We start from the raw sequence: 22073 nt of genomic DNA, 5'->3' as shown, positions 1-22073 counted from the left end.
CAATTCAGACACTACTGCAGCCAAATAGATCAGCATGGTTGCCAAACAACTGGTATTGTTTACGAGGAAATGCATACAGCAGCCTCCATATACCTCACTTCAGTTGTCCTTTAGGCCTCTTTCACAGTGGGACGTTGCATTTGGTGCGACGTTAGTCGTGCCCCTAACGCAGCGCATGTAGGTTATGAAACTGGACGTTATTTTGCATGCGTTACATTTAAAAAACAAAACATTACTGAGCATGTGCAACACACATAACACAGCAAATTTATTGCTAAACGCACAGCATGCAGCACCTTCTAAATATTGCTACACGTTACACACAACGCAACGTGTGCACTGTGAATGTTGCACAGACTTTGTATTGCTGTGCGTTACTCTGCGTTATAATTTTTATAACGTGCGACTTTAACGTCCCACTGTGAAAGAGGCCTTAAAGAGACTCCGTAACAAAAATTGCATCCTGTTTTTTATCATCCTACAAGTTCAAACAGCTATTCTAATGTGTTCTGGCTTACTGCAGCACTTTATACTATCACTGTCTCTGTAATAAATCAATGTATCTTTCCCCTGTCAGACTTGTCGGCCTGTGTCTGGAAGGCTGCCAAGTTCTTCAGTGTTGTGGTTCTGCTATGAACTCCCCCTTCCAGGCCCCTCTATGCACACTGCCTGTGTATTATTTAGATTAGAGCAGCTTCTCTCTTATCTTTTACAAGCTGGATAAATCGTCCTCTGAGCTGGCTGGGCTTTCACATACTGAGGAATTAGACAAGGGCAAAGCTGTTTGCAGGAAGAAACGAGCAGCCTGAAACTTCAGTGCATGAGAACTGCAGAGGGAAAGAAACACACAATGATCTCTTGAGATTCAAAAGGAAGGCTGTATACAGCCTGCTTGTGTATGGATGTATTTTCTATGTGTGGACATACTGTACATCAACCTACTTCCTGTTTTGGTGGCCATTTTGTTTGTTTATAAACAAACTTTTTAAAACTGTTTTTAACCACTTTTAATGCGGCGAGGAGCGGCGAAATTGTGACAGAGGGTAATAGGAGATGTCCCCTAATGCACTGGTATGTTTACTTTTGTGCGATTTTAACAATACAGATTCTCTTTAAACCGCTTCACTACGCTACTCTGCAGAAGGGGGAGAATCAGACCCCCGATGGTTGCTATAGTTACACCACTTAGTTTTAGACAATAAATGGTAAATCTTAATAAACAATTTGTCCTCCTATGTGATTGCGTTTGACACCCTTGACTTTCAGCAAACAAATAATTTTAAGTTCTAAAAACTGAAGCAGACAAATAAAAGCGCCAGCAAACAGCTGAAAGTAAAATTAATTATGTTACTGCGTGAGCAGAAGCTGCTCTACACAAAATGATCAGCAAGATAAAAAATATAGCAGGTTTGTGAGCAAAGCACAGGCAACTTGAAAAGAATGAAACAAACTTAGGCTCTTTTCCAAGTTACATGCTATTAGCACTGATCATATCTACTGCTTTATTTTATGAAAGGAAAGTTGACAGTCACCTCATGCCCTCCCAATCTTCACAATTTATGACTAAAGACTAATGCCACATTTATAGACCATTATCAAGATTTTTGATGTGGCAGATATGATGTCTAACTATACTGCAGGTTCCTTTATAACAATAATTCAGTGTGAAGTCCGCTCAACCTCCTCTGTGTGGAATCTGTGCAGGAACCAGATAACTCAAATCCCAAAGTCCATAGAAAGAAGTAAAGTTCCGCACAATGATCCAATAGAGTGCGAGCCTTTATTGAACAACGTGGAATCGACAAATGTGTATAGCCGACATGTTTCAGACACACAATGGTCCTTAGTACTAAGTCAGCTATACACGTTTGTCGGTTCCACGTTGTTCAATAAAGGCTCGCACTCTAGGACGACACTTTCCCCAGTGTCAGCAGCTCCATTCTACACGATTCTACATGTCGACTCACTCTGCGTTGTAACAAACAGCGTTATTCTAACTCGCTTTGTATTAAAGGGAACTCCAGGTGAGAGGGATATGGAGGCTGTCTTATTTATTTCTTTGTAAACAATGCCAGTTGCCTGGCAGCCCTGTTGATCTTCTGGCGTAAGTAGTAGGAGTCAAAACCCTGGAACAAGCATATGACTAATCCAGTAAAGCCTGAATCAGCTGAGTCAGAGAACCTGATCTGCTGCATGCTTCTTCAGGGTCTATGGCTAAATGAATTAAGAGACAGGATCAGGAGGACAGGCAGGAAACTGGTATTGATTAAAAGGAAATAAATATGGCTGCCTCCATATCACTCTCACCTCGGGTTTCCTTTAATGTATACTTCAAATTTATTCAAGCACGCGCTCTGTATAAAAGTCAAAAAACTCTTTATTAATTCAAATTCACATAGAAACCATTAGTAACGGAATTTCCTACCTTCTCTCACACTCACTTCAACCTTCATTCATCCACACCATAGAAGGGCCCTTCTATCAAATATAAAAAATTAATAATATAAAATTAATAGAAAAAGGGGGAAGATATTCTCCTATATATGCAAAAAAAATGAAGAAATCTAAAATTGTAGAACGTTCATAACTGGCAGATAAACAGGCTGTCACTTAATCCGAAATACGGACAGCACAAATGAACGGAATAACGGCCCGTTTTCACTGGATTGCTTTTCACTATTGAACAATGTCCCATATGTTCATTCCATACCTCTAATGGGTAAGGGCTGTCCGGCTTATTCACACTAAAATGCTATTCCAGTTCTTCCAAACTTTATAATTGTCAGCTTCCCCTGGACATTGGACAAATGCAGGGGATTGTTTACTCACAGTCTATCCGTGCGTTTTCACTGGCGGTGCTCACAGCTGTAGATCCTGAGCTGTACGCTCTAAGGTCATGTGTGTACCGTACTCCCGCTGAGCTTCACGTATAGCCGTTACGTCACTTCCGTGTTGAAGATACTGGACTCGCCCGGCCACACTTCCGTACTACTTCCTCTCACTCTATTGATTTTCGGGTGACGTCACCACTCACGGGGTTGCTGGAACTTGGTTGCTAGGTGACTGCTGCGCGCTCCTTGCAGTACACCTATATTCCTCGCTCTCCCCCAATCTTATTAATCAGACTGATGAAACCCCTCCTGAGGAAGGCCACCGTTTAGTGGCTGAAACGCGTAGAGGATTTATTCCTGACAACTCTTAATAAGATTGGGGGAGAGCGAGGAATATAGGTGTACTGCAAGGAGCGCGCAGCAGTCACCTAGCAACCAAGTTCCAGCAACCCCGTGAGTGGTGACGTCACCCGAAAATCAATAGAGTGAGAGGAAGTAGTACGGAAGTGTGGCCGGGCGAGTCCAGTATCTTCAACACGGAAGTGACGTAACGGCTATACGTGAAGCTCAGCGGGAGTACGGTACACACATGACCTTAGAGCGTACAGCTCAGGATCTACAGCTGTGAGCACCGCCAGTGAAAACGCACGGATAGACTGAGTAAACAATCCCCTGCATTTGTCCAATGTCCAGGGGAAGCTGACAATTATAAAGTTTGGAAGAACTGGAATAGCATTTTAGTGTGAATAAGCCGGACAGCCCTTACCCATTAGAGGTATGGAATGAACATATGGGACATTGTTCAATAGTGAAAAGCAATCCAGTGAAAACGGGCCGTTATTCCGTTCATTTGTGCTGTCCGTATTTCGGATTAAGTGACAGCCTGTTTATCTGCCAGTTATGAACGTTCTACAATTTTAGATTTCTTCATTTTTTTTGCATATATAGGAGAATATCTTCCCCCTTTTTCTATTAATTTTATATTATTAATTTTTTATATTTGATAGAAGGGCCCTTCTATGGTGTGGATGAATGAAGGTTGAAGTGAGTGTGAGAGAAGGTAGGAAATTCCGTTACTAATGGTTTCTATGTGAATTTGAATTAATAAAGAGTTTTTTGACTTTTATACAGAGCGCGTGCTTGAATAAATTTGAAGTGTAACTTAGTTGAAAATTGAGGGTTGAAGGGATCCCTCACTCTTGCACGCTGCTGAGCAGACAGTTATTCCCCTCCAGCGCAAGGTAATTGTTTAATTGTTTCCTTTAATGTATGTCCAGTCTCCATTGAAGTTCACAATCATTAAAATGCATGTGTTATGCAACAGACCAGTGTGAATCCAGCATTAGGTCATAAATCTCACGCAAAACATTTTATAATCATGTACTGCTTCAGTTTGCATGGCAAAAGGTTTTCATCCATTTTTGTGCATCATTTGCAAACTGTTAAAATTCTTGTCAAGTAAAGAAAAATGATTTTATACAAAAAAGGTGATTCTTACCACCGTTGGTCGCTTAACTACTTTCTCCAGTTTGGTGTGGCTGAACTCCAGGCTGATGACATTATACATTTTTTCCCTTTCAGTATCCGGTGTCTCATAGTAGCGAACAAACTGTGACATGCTCATGTCTGTACCCTTCTGTGTGTTCACATCCATCACATCAACCACACGCCGGCTTCCTGCAGGAGAACAGACACTGCAAGATTAGCCTATGGCACTGAAGCTTCAACTAAAAGCACATTAACTAGCAGGTGCATTCTCTTAACATTCTTCATTTGTATACAAGAAGGAAACTTACGATACCCCACACGCAGCATTTAAGGAAAAACAAAGCGTTTCTTCTAAGATCTATACAACAACAGTGATTCCGAAATAGTGAAATAATAATAAAAAAAATAAAAAAAATATAAAAGGGTCTATTTCTCCCAGAGTCTTTTACAGCCTGTAGTAACAATCTGATAGATTTTAGACTAGTCTGTCTCCATTACCTTTAATAATTTACAAAAGCACTCCTTGGAAAGAATCTATATAGAGGTCAGCAAGCTTCCTTACTTAGTTGGACTGAGCAACTGCAGATCAGTAAGTGCTTTTGTAAATAAAGAAATAACTGAGAATCCGCTATGAGGAGATGGACTAGTTAAAAGCCTGTCAGATTTGCCTACTATAAATAACAGGAACATGGGGGGGGGGGGGGGGGGGGTTATAGTGCATTTTACTCTAAGGAAAATATATATTTAAGTGTATTTTTTACTAATTTTTTTGTGATAGATGTCCTAGAACAGTGAGTGAGCAGGCTTTGACTACCTAGATCTCTTTTCCGCCCTGCACATTAAGATAATATATTTCACAATACAGCCAGAAGTTATGACAGCTTATGATTGAGACCTAAACCATTGAACACACAAATGATGTCTGTCTTCCAGTGGTCACTGTACAGACATCCTCCACGCTCTGCTAAGCAGCATGTACAGTCCTATGAAGAGGTTTAAGTCATTAGTGTACTGCTTATTTGCGGTTTTTAAATGAATTCCTTTTGGATGCAGGCAGAAAGGTTTAAAGCTCTGCTGCAGTACAGCTGTCCCCAGGAATGTGAAATTCTGAACTCTGTTTTTCTTCTTCTATGACTCCAGAAGAAGCAGCCCCCATGAAAATGTCAAGGACAATTAAAGGCTCTGAACAACTGATATATATAGAGCATTATGCTGAAATGCCACTGGAGGGCACTGTCATGCAGCAAAAGCCATTATTCTAGGGTTTTGTGAATGTAACCACCCACAGAATATTGAGTGTGCATGAATCCAGGCACATTCAGATCCCATGTGTGGTGTAAAGTTGCACACACAGATTTTTTTTTGTGATGACTGAGTGACAATTTAACTCTAATGCACAGATGAGCTTCTTGGGTCTCTGCTAAGCAGCCCATGCTTAGCAGAAAATGTCAATTTTCCTTGCTATATGGGAGATGAGCCTCTCCTCAGCTTCCTCCTGTTTATGGACTCTACGTGCGTGCGTCGCATGCAAGTCACATACATTGTGTAGGAAGATCCAACATGTGAGTTTTTAAAATGTTACATTGCATATCACAGATAACTGCGATTTGCAATGCAGCCCATAGACTTTCAGTATGTGTAATTTCACATTCATTTCTTGCAACCGGCGACAGCAAAACGTACAACATTCCACTGGCTATTGAAGACAATGGCCCACTCGGGCATTGCACATCGTATTATTATCGTATGCGTTTGCTTGTGTTTTTCATTCACATGGCATTCTGCTTATACATTTTTTACTTAAAGTGGACCTGAACTCTTGCTCAGGACAAAAGGAAAATGTAGATAAATGCACCCTGAATGTATTTAGAGAGTTAAAGAGACTCTGTAACAAAATGTTCAGCCTTATTTCTTCTATCCTATAAGTTCCTATACCTGTTCTAATGTTGTCTGTCTTACTGCAGACTTTCCTAGTTGCACAGTGGCTGTATTATCTCTGTTATATAACCTTATCTTCTTTCCTCTGACGGCTTTGTCGGGCTCAGGCACTCAGGCAGGTATATGCTACTCTGCTTGTGATAGGATAGAAGCTATACATACCCTCTCCACGCCCCCTGCAGGCTCTGTGTGAGTCACAGACTGAGCTCCTCTCAGCCTATCACAAGCTGGTTAGCAGCATGTCTTTTGTTTGTAAACACTGCCTAAAACTGGCAATTACAAGCCAGGATCGCAGCAGGGGCCCAGGAGAACATAATGAATAGAATGGTATGCTTTTTATTGTAAGGATTTTAGAGTACAGATTCTCTTTAAGCCTGTTTAATTCCCCCTCATTTGTGTCTAGTCACCAGTTGTAATTTGATCCCCTGTGTCACATGACTGCCACAGCAGATAAGCCCATTTGAAAGCACAGGCTGGAAACAATATGTCTGCTGCCATGAATCAGGAAGTATAAACTGCAAATTTATTTTAGGATTTGTATCAGCTGTAACAAATACATGTTTTTTGCTTAAGGCTGGTTTCACAGTGGGACGTTACAGGCGCACGTTAGAGCAGCCTGTAACGCACCCCACAGCAATGAAAAATCAATGGGCTGTTCACAGTGCCCACGTTGCGTTACAGTGTAACGCTGCGCCATAATATAACGTACTGCATGCAGTACTTTGTAAGCGGCAGAGCCGCGTTAGACTGTTTGCACATGCTCAGTAACGTTGGGGAGGAGCGGAAAGCGGCCAGGCACATGGCTAATTAATATTCACTGCACTCAGTGACGTGCAGTGTTTACTTCCTGGAGCGGCCGCTCTGTGCGGCGATTGGCCGGCTGGACCACGTGATGCTGCATGCGTCCAAGAGTGCGCATCACGGACGCCAGAGTGAGCTGCATAACGCGGCTCACTCCGACGTCCAAAGCAGGCAGCACTAGGCGTTGCGTTAGGGGCACGTTATGCGACCATAACGTCCCCTAAAACGCAACGTCCTGGTGTGAAACCAGCCTAAAGGTTACTATGCTTTTGAGTATCTTTTAGAGCAGAGAGGAGTTCTAAGTTCAGGTCCACTTTAAATACATTGCACCACAACTGGAAAAATTGCAAATGTCCGTGAAAAATTACATTCAGGAAACACCTTAAAAATGCAGAGCACTGCAAAATCCTAAGAAATCGTGCCACCAAGTGTGCTCCCAGCCTTATCTAGAACGACCAAACTCCTGGGCTAGGGGACCTTTATTTTGCACTGCTGAATTCTGTCCCCTACTAGAGAAACTGCAGCAACTACTATGCAATTACCAGCAATTCTAGATGCATAGGGTGATATTTTTGCAGAAACATGAAAAATTTGTTCCACAGAATTTAGGTAATGAAAGACTAAAGTCAAAGAAACAAAGCAACCTAGCACACAGCAAAGCCACTAACACATGTGAACTGTATTTAAGGCTTGAGACCCGCTAGCAGTGCTTTTCTGAGCCTTTCTTATTTGTAAAGCTCTTGCTAATGTAATGTTATGTGTGTGATTTCACTTGAGGGATGTGCGTTTCTAAAAATAGCCCATAGCATTACATTAGCAAGAGCTTTACAAAATCACAAGCACTTAGAAAAGTGCTGCTAGTGTGTTTCAGGCCTATGTGTGTTTACATTGTCCAACCCCTTTCATGGTACAAGAGAATGACAGAGGTGAAATCCAGCATCTAGTTAACACTTCTACTTACCACCTTTTAAAACATAACCCCTCAATCCTGATGCCAACGCAAGGGATGATCAATGTGATGCAAATTTATCTTTGCATTCATATGTATGCAGCTTGTCCTTGGACCAATAAATATTGACAGGTAGTTATTCTGATCGAATTTCAAGGTGCATATAACTTACATGACATTTGAATGTATAGGAGAAATTATTTACATCTCATTGATCATCCCTATCGAATCCATCATGTATACCTTTTGCTGCAAGTCACTTTGCGCAACTGATTACTCATGCAGGGAGAGGAAATGACCAGCTTTCAATAAGAAATAGTGGGCAGGTGTGTAAAGGTTAGCTATTCACACTCTTCCCTTGAGTAAGAGAATACTTCAAACAAGATGGGAAAAATATGCTGTCAAAATGTGGGTGTTAAAAGGTGTTTTCTCTAGAAGTATATTTTATGCAAAATAAATTAAAAAACCCAATAAGCCACAATAGGAAACTATTGGTGAGGTTGTTCTTTTTCTATGCTAACCAGGCAATTGCATTGGAGCCAGGAAATAAAGAGGAAGCTCCTTTTAAGCTTCAGATACATTTAGTTAACGCTGCTCTACTAGCCAACCTGGCAAATATTCAATACAATAAATCCAATAAAGTGTGGGGTCTCTGGATTCAATGTTCTCAGTCAGTTACTACAAACCTTAATACCAATCCCACTGTTTTGAATTATGTTTGAATCAGTTGTTGTATAACATGTTGTTATGAAGACAGTGTTTTGTACTTTGACTCATATGCTGCTGCTAACTATATTGCTGTGATTGTAAGTGGAATTACTGGTATGCACTGTCAGTTTTGTTTAAGATTTCCTTTTCTTTGTTTGCTCTCTTGTATAAAACAATACAAATACTTTTAATAAATGTGCCGTCTCTCTAACGCTCTACCTTCACATTTAATAATTACTAATGAACTGGATTTTTCCTCTAGTTTGTGTAGTAACACTTCATATACTGTACATGACTGCTATTTCACTTTTATCAATCTGTGCTGTGAGCCAGGAACTTTTAAAGTGTAACTGTCGGGCATAAAATCAATTATTTATTTTTATCTGGTAAACAAGTAATAAGGATGCTAACCAGGCAATCCAAAAGTTAAAATCACTATTACTTTTCTTGATAAATAATCATTCCCCAGTTTACTTGACTCTTATTTGGTGCACACAAAGGAAGTTGCATGGCATGCTGGGTTGTCATTTTTTTTGCTTCTCTACTTTCCCCTCAGACTTAACTAATGCAGCCTGATTGGCTGAAGCCTCTTTCCCTCCCGTTTCCCCTTCCCACACCGCTGTTCCTCTCTGAGTGGCCAGTATTTCTGATGCTGAGACAAAGCACTTTCTATAGTGGAGGACAGGCAATGTATACACAATCAGGCAAAGGAGAGTAAGGGAGGAAATTATATTCGGATTGGCTTCAAAATAGCCACCGTTAAAATGGCTATTTTTTACTGTAAAAAAAAAAATATCAATAAAATCAAAACGTGGACAGTGCAATACATATGTTACGTAAGTAGAGCAAGTATTTATCTACTAATATATGTGTTTTTTTCTGAGATAGTATGGCTGACAGCTCCTCTTTAAGGTTGTTTACTGTTCTCCTGTGCACTTGGGTTGTATTAATGCAGCAAAGCAAAATGGTACAGTATGAGAATGACATAAGAAGTAATACTCAGCATTTTATTATCTGCTGGGCTGATTAAGGGCTCTTTCACACTTGGACGTTGCATTTGATGCGACGTTAAGGTCCCATAACGTGCCCAACGCAACGCATGTTAGCTTTGAAGTTGGATGTTACATTGCACTGCGTTATGAGTCTCTTGATGTGTACGTGATGCATACTTTTTGATGCAAAAGGATCGAACACGGCGCATGCGGCACATTTAAAAAAAACCAAAAAACATACAAACAGTACTGAGCATGTGCAAACAGTCTAACACAGCCAAATACGAGTATAACGCACAGCATGCTGCACTTTCATTTAACGTGCAGCATTATACTCAAACGCAACATGTGCACTGTGAACCAGCCCATTGATTTTTCATTGCAGTGAGTTGGGCTGCGTTACAGGCTGCTGTAACGTGGGACTTTAACGTCCCACTGTGAAAGCAGCCTTAATAAACCATCCAAGGCGTATTGCTTAGTTACCTACAGAATCCCAAAACAACTCAGCTTATTTTCTCTACGCTGCTAAAAGCTCCATTACACATAACAGATAAAGAACAGAACCCGGAAGAGAAAAAAAAAAAAAAAAAACCTATAAAGAAAGATTTGAAAAGAAACTTCATTATGCAGGCTGAGGAAATTAGCCCAGATGCTGAGAATCACAGACCAAAGATTTGCCAACATCTGGATGTGTTGGATGTACTTCAAAGATTCTGATGAATATAAACCATATTTAGCTTCAGAAATATAAATAAGAAGGTTGAAATTCGAAACTTTATCAAATACTATATGGGTGACATTGACAACATTCTTCCAAAATAGAACAATGTAATATTTTTCCCTCCTTTCTTCTGCCGCCACTAGTCTACCACCATTTTTACACACTTAACATCTTTAGCCCGCAACAACTTCTGGCCAGTCCTGATAGATCTGATATCGCTTTTTTCCTATACCAATTCAATGGATAAGAGACTGTTGGGATTGTATTCATGTTGGTTGATTGGTTAGCTGGTTAAAAGAAAAACTGTAATGTGCCCAAAAAATAAATTAATTAAAAAAATTCACTTACCTGGGGCTTCTACCAGCCCCCTGCAGCTGCCCTGCGGCATCTCTGAACGATACTCTGGTCCCCTGCTGCGGCTCAGTTTCATTACCGCAAGTCGCCGTCCACTGTGCCTGCACGGCCCTGGCCACGCGAATCCTTGTTCCCCTCGCCGGGAGCATCCTGCGCAGGTGCAGTATGACAAGCGTGAACGAGGACGTGCACAGCCAGGGCCATGCAGGTGCAGTAGCCATCAACTTGCAAGTCGGCTGTAACAAAACTGCGCCACAGCGGGGAGCTAGAGGATCGTTCAGAGAAGGCTGCAGGGGTCTGGCAGGAGCCTCAGGTAAGTGAAACTTTTTTCTTTGGCACATTACAGGTTTCCTTTAATCCCTCTGCCATGCTCGGCATGAGGTTAGGAACCGGTTTAAGCAACCTAATTCTTACAGGCGACCCTTGCAGCCACCTCTACACTACTTTGTGCAAAAAATGTTTACTGTATCATCAAGAAAATTAACAGTTGTATATCACTTACCTACTAGAAGTTTCACATCCCTAACTGTAAAATCCTGGTCTGGCATTCTGCAGCAAGCAAAAAAAGATTGATCCATAAATATGTGCAACAGAACAACCAAATATAGCAGACTGTAAGCATTACAGGCCCAAAAAACACAATATATTAATAAGCCTTCATAAAAAGTGTTGTACCGAATAGCAAGATTATAAAAATCTCAGCTGAAAGCAAATACCATCATGAGACCATCAAAGCTTAAGGCTACTTGCACACCAAGACATTGCGTTAGGTGCTACGTTAAGGTCGCATAACATGCACCTAACGCAAGGCCTGGTGCTCTTCGATGTGGACGTCAGAGTGAACCGCGTTGTGCAGCTCACTCTGGCGTCCGTGATGCGTACTCTTGGACGCATGCGGCATCACGTGGTCCCGCCGGCCAATCGCCGCACAGAGCGGCAGCACCAGGAAGTAAACACTGTATGTCACAACGTGCAGTGAATATTAATTAGCCATGTGCCTGGCCGCTCTGCGCTCCTCCCCAACATGACTGAGCATGTGCAAACAGTCTAACGCGGCGTAACGCCGTTGCATGCTGCACTTTCAGAAGAACGTGCAGCGTTACATGTAACGCAACGTAGGCAGTGTGAACAGCCCACTTGTGTTACATTGCTGTACGTTGGGGGAGCGTTACAGGCTGCACTAACGTGCGCTTGTAACGTCTTAGTGTGTAAGCAGCCTAAAAGCAATAAATGGTACAGCCACAGACAACGCCCATAAGAAGTATCTTTTAGCCACACAGCATCATTTGCAATGCACTTAAAGTGACACTAAAGCTTATATATATATATATAATATATATGACTTACAGTATATGGCACCATTACTAGGGCACTCCCTTATGTATAAACCATAGATGTTAAACTGCAGTCCTTGAGGGCCATATCCATACCAGTGTTTAGGGTGGACTGAGAACTGAGAAATAGAGAAATGTGTTCTACTTGAGGAACCAAATGTTTCCCGATTCTGTCCCATGAGCTGCGCCAAAAATGTGAGAGGACCTCGGCTCTCAGGAACTGGAGCTCAAATCTCTGGTAAATCTTTGTTATTGCTAATATGCAGGGGAGTTCCTTCCATTGGGCGCCAGGGGGCATGGCACACCGGGTGACTGACAGGGAGGGGGTTGGCACAAAGGCCTCCCACAGAGTCCATGAGTAGGAGGGGATGCAGCGCAAGAAGGTGGGGCAGTGGCGGGTAGGGGGACCAGAACCCCCCCCTCCCCTCACCTGGGCCACCTCCTTCTGCACCTGACTTCTGCATTCCAAGCGCTGGAACAAAGCGTCATCATCGCCAAAGGTTTCCGCCTTCAATGGCGCCCACGAAGCTTCCTGATTAGTAGAAGCACAGTGAGCGGCATTCAAGGCGGAGACCTGTGGCACGCGACGGTGACACTGCGCTCCAGCGCCTGGAATGCAGGAGTTACGTGAGGTATTCCCTGTCTATCGTGCCTGCCTGCCACCTGTATATCTGGATGGGAAAAGTGCAGAAAGAGAGAAAGAGAGGTCCCAGGTGAGGGGGTTCTGGCCCCCCACCCCACTACTGTCCCTCCTTCTTGCGCTGCTTCCCCATCCTGGGGCAACTATACTAACTACACTGGGGGCAACTATACTAGCTACACTGGGGACAACTATACTAGCTCTACTAAGGTAATTATACTACGGGCAGCAATACTACATATACTGGGGGCAACTATGCTACCTATACTTGGCATTACCGGGCATGGCACGCTTATTATGCCGCACTCGCTCCTTACCTTTTTTTGGGGGAGGGGAGGGGGGTGTCTTATAATACCCAGCACCAGGTGTCAAATGCCCTAGGTACACCTCTGCTAATATGCCCTATTATGTTTTGACCAGATGGTTAATGATCACTTTAACCACTTGCCGACCGCCCACAGCCGATGGGCGGCGGCAAAGTGGACGCCGAAAGGATCGCAATACGTCCATTGGCGTTGCGTCCTTTCGGCATGTGCGGGGAGCGATCACGTCACTGGTGACGCGCGCTTCCCCCAGCAACTGGCTCCGCCCACCTGCGACGACAACCCGCCGGCCGTTCGGAAGCGCCGGCGGGTTGTTAACCCCACGATCGCCGCCTGCAAAGCGTATAATACGCTTTGTAATGTATACAAAGCGTATTATACAGGCTGCCTCCTGCCCTGGTGGTCCCAGTGTCCCAGGAGGGACCACCAGGGCAGGCTGCAGCCACCCTAGTCTGCACCAAACACTGATCCTGCCCCCCCCTTCTCTCTGATCGCCCACAGCACCCCTCAGACCCCCCGCTGCCCACCCCCCAGACCACTGTTTGCACCCAATCACCCCCTAATCACCCATCAATCACTCCCTGTCACTATCTGTCAACGCTATTTTTTTTAATGCCCTAAACTGCCCCCTGGGGGCTCCTGATCTGCCCCCCACCCCTCAGAATCTCCCCAGACCCCCCCCCCTCTCTGTGTACTGTATGCATCTATTCCCCCCTGTAATAACCCACTGATCACCTGTCAATCACCCCCTGTCACTGCCACCCATCAATCAGCCCCTAATCTGCCCCTTGCGGGCAATCTGATCACCCACCCACACCATCAGATCGCCAGCAGACCCACCAGCAGATCACCTCCCAAGTGCATTGTTTACATCTGTTCTCTCCTCTAAACACCCACCAATTACCCATCAATCACCCCCTATCACCCCTGTCACTGTTACCCATCAGACCAGACCCCTATCTGCCCCTAGGGCACCCAATTGCCCGCCCACACCCTTAGACCCAAGCCCTGATCACCTCGCCCGCGCATTGCTTGCATCTATTCCCCCCACTAATCACACCTTGAAACACCCATCAATCACCTCCTGTCACCACCTGTCACCCCCTAGCACACCTACCCATCAGATCAGGCCCTAATTTGCCCCGTGTGGGCTCCTGATCACTCGGCCAAACCCTCAGATCCCCCTCAGACCCCCTTCCTATCATCTCCCCAGTGCATTGATTGCATCTATTTTCCCCTTTAATCACCCCCTGAGACACCCATCAATCACCTCCTGTCACCCCCCTAGCACTCCTATCCATCAGATCACCCAATACAACCTGTCATCTAAGAGGCCACCCTGCTTATGACCAGTTCCACAAAATTTGCCCCATCATAAACCACCTGTCATCAAAATTTGCAGATGCTTATACCTCTGAACAGTCATTTTGAGGCATTTGGTTTCCAGACTACTCCTCACGGTTTTGGGCCCCTAAAATGCCAGGGCAGTATAGGAACCCCAAAAGTGACCCCATTTTAAAAAGAAGACACCCGAAGGTATTCCATTAGGTGTATGATGAGTTCATAGAAGATTTTATTTTTTGTCAAAAGTTAGCGGAAATTGATTTTTTTTTCACAAAGTGTCATTTTCCACTAACTTGTGACAAAAAAATAAAATCTTCTATGAACTCACCATACTACTAACGGAATACCTTGGGGTGTCTTCTTTCTAAAATGGGGTCATTTGTGGGGTTCCCCTACTGCCCTGGCATTTTAGGGGCCCTAAACTGTTAGTAGTCTAGAAACCAAATGCCTCAAAATGACCTGTGAATAGGACGTTGGGTTTCTTAGCGCAGTTAGGCTGCAAAAAAGTGTCACACATGTGGTATCGCGGTACTCAGGAAAAGTAGTATAATGTGTTTTGGGGTGTATTTTTACACATACCCATGCTGGGTGGGAGAATTCTCTCTGTAAACGACAATTTTTTGATTTTTTTTTTTTTTTTCCCACACTATTGTCCATTTACAACCGTGAAAGCTGCAGTGGTCTGAATGGAAAAAAAGGCTCTGGTCCTTAAGGGGTAGAAAGACTGTGGTCCTCAAGTGGTTAATCGTCACTTACTGTAATTTGGGAGGTAAATATTGCTGGCATATGTACCAATGCCTACTAACTGTAGGATGGCTGGACAATCAGGTCGGTTTGTCTCCCTTATCTGAAGTTAATGTCATATGGCATTACGTTTACAGCTCTGTTAACATTTTCATTTATCTTTTAGGTCATGATGTAGCCAAAACAAAATAATAAACCTGGACACCTTTAGCAATTTAAGCTATACTCGGGGAAACTCAAAAATGATCAAACTACAAAATGTCAAAGAGGATAATACTACCCAAAGCTATAATGAATATCAGCAAAGCTCTGTCTATATATCATAAAATATAACATTTATTAAAAATCTAAAATAGCACCAATATGGTGTTGACTAAAAGACACCTATACAGGATCATCTCAAAAAATTAGCATATTGTGATAAAGTTCATTATTTTCTGTAATGTACTGATAAACATTAGACTTTCATATATTTTAGATTCAAATACACACAACTGAAGTAGTTCAAGCCTTTTATTGTTTTAATATTGATGATTTTGGCATACAGCTCATGAAAACCCAAATTTCCTATCTCAAAAAATTAGCATATTTCATCCGACCAATGAAAGAAAAGTGTTTTTAAAACAAAAAAAGAGTCATCCTTCAAATAATTATGTTCAGTTATACACTCAATACTTGGTCGGGAATCCTTTTGCAGAAATTACTGCTTCAATGCGGCGTGGCATGGAGGCAATCAGCCTGTGGCACTGCTCAGATGTTATGGAGGCCCAGGATGCTTCGATAGCGGCCTTAAAAGGGACACATAAGTCAAAAAAAAAAAAAAAATGAGTTTTACTCACCTGGGGATTCCAATAGCCCCCTGCAGCTGTCCAGTGCCCTTGCCATCTCCCTCCAATCCTCCTGGCCCCGCCGGCAGCCACTTCCTGTTTCGGTAACGGGAGCTGACAGGCTGGGGACGCGAGTGATTCTTCGCGTTCTTGGCCACAATAGCGCCATCTATGCTGCTATAGGATATATCATATACCATATAGCAGCATAAAGGGGGCTACTGTGTCTGGGAACGTGAAGAATCACTCACGTCCCCAGCCTGTCAGCTCCTGTCACCGAAACAGGAAGTGGTTGCCGGCGGGGCCAGGAGGATCGGAGGGAGACGGCGAGGGCACCGGACAGCTGCAGGGGGCTATTGGAAGCCCCAGGTGAGTAAAACTCATTTTTTTGTTTGACTTAAGTGTCCCTTTAAGCTCATCCAGAGTGTTGGGTCTTGCATCTCTCAACTTTTTCTTCACAATATCCCACAGATTCTCTATGGGGTTCAGGTCAGGAGAGTTGGCAGGTCAATTGAGCACAGTAATACCATGGTCAGTAAACCATTTACCAGTGGTTTTGGCACAGTGAGCAGGTGCCAGGTCATGCTGAAAAATGAAATCTTCATCTCCATAAAGCTTTTTAGCAGATGGAAGCATGAAGTGCTCCAAAATCTCCTGATAGCTAGCTGCATTGACCCTGCCCTTGATAAAACACAGTGGACCAACACCAGCAGCTGACATGGCACCCCAGACCATCACTGACTGTGGGTACTTGACACTGGACTTCAGGCATTTTGGCATTTCCCTCTCCCCAGTCTTCCTCCAGACTCTGGCACCTTGATTTCCGAATGACATGTAAAAGTTGCTTTCATCCGAAAAAAGTACTTTGGACCACTGAGCAACAGTCCAGTACTGCTTCTCTGTAGCCCAGGTCAGGCGCTTCTGCCGCGGTTTCTGGTTCAAAAGTGGGTTCATGCTTCCATCTGCTGAAAAGCTTTATGGAGATGAAGATTTCATTTTTCAGCATGACCTGGCACCTGCTCACAGTCCCAAAACCACTGGTAAATGGTTTACTGACCACTGTATTACTGTGCTCAATTGGCCTGTCAACTCTCCTGACCTGAACCCCATAGAGAATCTGTGGGATATTGTAAAGAGAAAGTTGAGAGATGCAAGACCCAACACTCTGGATGAGCTTAAGGCCGCTATCGAAGCATCCTGGGCCTCCATAACACCTGAGCAGTGCCACAGGCTGATTGCCTCCATGCCACGCTGCATTGAAGCAGTCATTTCTGCAAAAAGGATTCCCGACCAAGTATTGAGTGCATAACTGAATATAATTATTTGAAGGTTGACCTTTTTTTGTTTTAAAAACACTTTTCTTTTATTGGTCGGATGAAATATGCTAATTTTTTGAGATAGGAAATTTGGGTTTTCATGAGCTGTATGCCAAAATCATCGATATTAAAACAATAAAAGGCTTGAACTACTTCAGTTGTGTGTAATGAATCTAAAATATATGAAAGTCTAATGTTTATCAGTACATTACAGAAAATAATGAACTTTATCACAGTATGCTAATTTTTTGAGAAGATCCTGTACATGTGGCCAAGCAGATCGGTACCATACTGACTCTGTGGAATTATGCAATATAAGATAGGCGCAGCTAGATGGGCAAAAACTGTCAAGCTAGGGGGGAAGATTACAGCAGGAGATACATTTTAGTTAAAGCAAACCTGAAATTATAATAAAGGCATGAGATAATTAATAGTATGTGTAGTTGCAATGATAAAGACAAAAGAAATACCGAGAGCCCAATATAGTGTAGTATGCAAAACTAGGGGTTGGAAATGAAAAGTATATAATGTATATACTCACAAACGTGGGTTACCGCTTAGGTAACCACTGTATAGGCAGGTGAGAAGATTAGACCTGTCCTCACTCAGAATTAAAAGTCGCTCTCTGTAGATAAGGAGATAAGGGGCAACACCCGTCCACCTGGGGTGGATATTGATAATGTAAGAGTGAACAGAGGCGCCAGCAGGATAAAAGGTTCTAAAAGCCTTAAAATCTCTGCTCTGCCTGTTCAGTAAGCCAGCACCTATTCAGTAGGAGACCTTAGGCAAGTCTCCCTAACACTGCTACTGCTTATACAGCGCGTCCTAGTGGCTGCAGCTGTGGCGCTTTGAGTCCGCCAGGAGAAAAGCGCGATATAAATGTTCTGTGTCTGTCTGTCTGTCTTAAAATCCCTCAGGAGGTGGTGGTGGACTTGCCTTCCCGAAGCAGATAAGATACCGTCAGTTTTATGACAACAGGTTTATTAATATACTCCAAAACAAACAGTGCAATGCGTTTCACGGGTATGTTCCCGCTTCCTCGGGCAATAAACAGATAGGAGTACACAGTATAGTCTCAAGGTCACGAATAGCGCCTCTGTCATGTCTCAGAGGCGCTATTCGTGACCTTGAGACTATACTGTGTACTCCTATCTGTTTATTGCCCGAGGAAGCGGGAACATACCCGTGAAACGCGTTGCACTGTTTGTTTTGGAGTATATTAATAAACCTGTTGTCATAAAACTGACGGTATCTTGTCTGCTTCGGGAAGGCGAGTCCACCACCACCTCCTGAGGGATTTTAAGCCTTTTAGAACCTTTTATCCTGCTGGCGCCTCTGTTCACTCTTACATTATGTGTAGTTGCAGCTGTCCTGATGTCTCATAGTCTTATCTTCATTGTAGGGGGCTAAATTGTGACTGTTAAGTGGGCACAGCAGCCATATCAGTGTGGAGTAAAACTTGGTTGATTCAACTCCAAACAAAAAGCAATAACTAATGTTGGAGCTTGAGAGCACTGTATTGCTATCAGTATTGATCGAGTCAGAAAAAAAAAAAAAGTGTTTTGTTCCGGTTTACTTTTCAAGAAAGCTTTAATTGCATATTCTGTTGCAGGATGATTGCCTCACTTGCCTACAAAATGCAGATTTTTTTTGACACTCACAAAGAGAACTAAAAAGTGGAGAGAAGCAGGTTCTAAGTAGGATTAGTACTATACATACCGATACTTATGCCATCATGTCACATGTCAGTTTAGGTACGCTTTAAGATATGTCACAGAGGGGTGGGATAGTGAGGTGAAGATTAGAGTTCGGCTGCACAGAGGGATTGGGAATGGTTTGAGAGACTCATAGGGTCCCTGAGACCAGGTAAAAGTGGAATTCCATGCTGTTGATAAATGGTACTCAGGTCATATGGGGTGGATATTGTATATATGACTGGAATCTGCAAATCCATGCAATAAAGAGCATGCAAACAGCACTCATGGTCATGAAAAATAATACATGAAATAATGCAGGTTACAGATTTATGAACTTACTTAATACCTAGTCCATCCTTGGTCAAGAAAAGAAGTGGGACTTTAAGAGCTTCTCTTTGAGCATATTCGTATGTAAAATCTGTAAGGAAAAACAAAGTAATGTCACTTTCACAAGCATCACAATTTATAAAGCAGTTACCTCTATCTTAATGCAAACTTCCACTTCATCTACATGCTATTTATCCACCAAACACTAATTGGTCAAAAGTGAGCCAACACCTCCACTAATTTGAATGGATCTCCAAACTAAGAATTAAGATTATATTGTAGGGAGAAAAGTTTATAAGCACCTCCCAGGATGTCTCTCTTAGTACCCTGATCCATCACTTATCAGTACTTCTACAGGTATCACTCCCCCTGCAGTGTCCCAGAGACATCTTCTAACCGCGCTACAACAGCCCTCAATTCTGGCAATCAGCTCTAGAGGAACGTAAAGGAACAGCTAAGATTAACTGCCTTTACCCACTTATTCCCAGGGGTTCGGCAAAAGTGATTGACAGCGTGGATTGCTCTGAAGATTAAGAAGACACTTACCAAACACTTCACCATAATGAAATGGGTAAGAGACAGCCATGGGGGGGGGGGGGGAGGGGGGAGATGATAATTATAATAACAGCAACAGAGCAGGACCAGGAATCATGAGAGGGAAGACGGGTATGTGCTTTTCTCCCTACACACAATTTTTTTTTAAATTTCTATTCTGGGAGGGTCTTGACTGATCACACCCATATCCAGTGGCATAAAAGCATATACATAGCAATGTATGCAAAAAATATTTGCAGTACAATGGGTCATCGTGAACAGCTTGAGGACTTTGAAAATTTCAGTATGACACAATCTATCAAACAAATCAGTTACTCAAATTCCTGCCATGGCAATTCATTAGCTCCATTATGAGGAGGTGGAAACATTTAGGAGCAACAACAGGTCAAACATGATGCAATAGGCCAGCCTGTCATTGGCTGCAACACTCACTGCCACTTTCCTACTGTCACTGGCCTCCAGTGTCAGCATGATGACTATTCATCAGGAGTTTCAGTAATAAACTTTTTAAGCCCAAGCAAGCCTAAAGGTGGCCATACATGGTACAATTTTTCAATTAGATAATTTAGGTCGATTATTCCATTAGATCGAATATAAAGATTTTTCCAGCATGTCCGATCAATTTTCCAGAAAAAACGGGATAATCGTTCGAATTTCTTGATCGAAAAAAAAAATATTTTCAATTTTCATTCAATTCGATCATTTAGATCGAATAAACGGGAAAATCGAACGTTTTTATTGTACCGTGTATGGCCACCATAAGCCAGAAACCTACAAGCACAATACCAAGTGTTGGCTAGAATGAAGCATAACACCATTTGACCCTAGAGCAATGGAAATCCATTCTCTGGAGAGATGAATTATCCTATGTGGAAGTCTGCAGCATAAATCTGGACGGGGCAGAAGAACCCCATATCCCAGCATGCATGGCACAGTTTTTCATTGTAGGGGCAATTTGTGAAACTCTACTTTCACTAAAAAGTGCCATAAATATGTGCCACCCAAGTCATGTTGTTTAGAGTTATCAAGAATTGTTCATTTCAATTTGCAGGAAAAAAAACTGACCAGAAAAACAACTCGAACTTATTTTCCGGCCTGGAATCTATACTCTGCAGACTGCCAGTGGATTTGCAGCAGAGCAATTCATTTCCACTACAGCATTTTCAACAAACCTTTCTTCAGAGTTTATTTGTCTTTAATTATTATAGTCAAAGATAGACCATTGGTTCAGTGCCAGGAGAAGAAACTGTTTAACAAGCACACATGGATGTTTATGTATCCATACGCCTCTTGGCCACAGTCTGAAATGTAAAAAGTCATTTCTTAATTTTCCCTACCAGAGATGACAAATACATTATATATATAACCAGACAGTACTCTCAAGTCACAAACATTTTTCCAGCTTGAAGTCTATTGCCACTTTCAGACAGTGTCCTTTCTACAAAAAACATTATGATAATGCAGGATAAAAATGAGCTCTCTATCACTGCAAATGTGAAAGCCTTACTATGATCTGACATGACTGGCAAGGACTGCCAACACTTAACCCAAAGCTGAGAATACACGATGAGATTTTTCGAACGTTTTCCATTCACTTCTATGAGATATCAATCAGAAAAACTATCGAAAATCAGATCAAACATGTCAGAAACTATCAAACCATCTATCTGCCAAAAATCTCATGGTGTATTCCCAGCATAAGAGGCAATTTCTGATAAACCCAGGCCAGGTTTTGTTGAGCTACTTATGTTCTTCTGTCCTGCAGAACCCTCAGAAGTCAGGGCCATTGAATAAAACCAAATACAGTAAACCCGTAATACATTTGCAGGGAAAAAAATGTACTATATATGGTCTGTTTCTTCCATGCATACACCTTACTATACCTTTAAAAAATGTTGTTATCATACCATATATATTACTTTTACTGGAACACCAAACATAATAAATGGTGTATTTTGACCCATAGGCAATTAGACCTTTTACTTGCCAGAGGTAATCACTTGCTGCATATAAATGTTTGCTCTTTGATCACACAATCACCAACTACATCAACACCACATCTAACATTTATTCACATACAGTATATCACTGTGCAGCTATTTGATCCAAGGCTATGGATTCAGTACAAAAATCATCAGACTCAGACTCCTCAGTTTATTAAAACCACAGACCTCAGGTATCCAA

The 22073-nt window shown here is 42.5% G+C and overlaps 1 protein-coding gene across 5 annotated transcripts in view; it reads right to left on the bottom strand.

The window, feature by feature from the left end:
- Window positions 1-22073, bottom strand: part of KDM2B (lysine demethylase 2B) — a 186526-nt gene that overhangs the window by 150886 nt on the left and 13567 nt on the right. For 4 of the 5 annotated variants that reach the window (XM_068245065.1, XM_068245075.1, XM_068245084.1 and 1 more), the window contains exons 3-5: window positions 19347-19425; window positions 11285-11331; window positions 4330-4508 (exon numbers count right to left, since the gene is read on the bottom strand). In XM_068245065.1, coding sequence (XP_068101166.1) covers window positions 4330-4508; window positions 11285-11331; window positions 19347-19425 — 305 coding nt within the window. Of the gene's footprint in view, window positions 1-4329; window positions 4509-11284; window positions 11332-19346; window positions 19426-22073 lie in introns of those variants that run through there. The other variant, XM_068245103.1, reaches the window with a different exon arrangement.

This window comes from Hyperolius riggenbachi, chromosome 1 (assembly GCF_040937935.1).
Source record: "Hyperolius riggenbachi isolate aHypRig1 chromosome 1, aHypRig1.pri, whole genome shotgun sequence".
NCBI lineage: Eukaryota > Metazoa > Chordata > Amphibia > Anura > Hyperoliidae > Hyperolius > Hyperolius riggenbachi.
The sequence above is the reverse complement of the archived record's forward strand: the minus strand, read 5'-3'. Positions and strand labels throughout refer to the sequence as shown.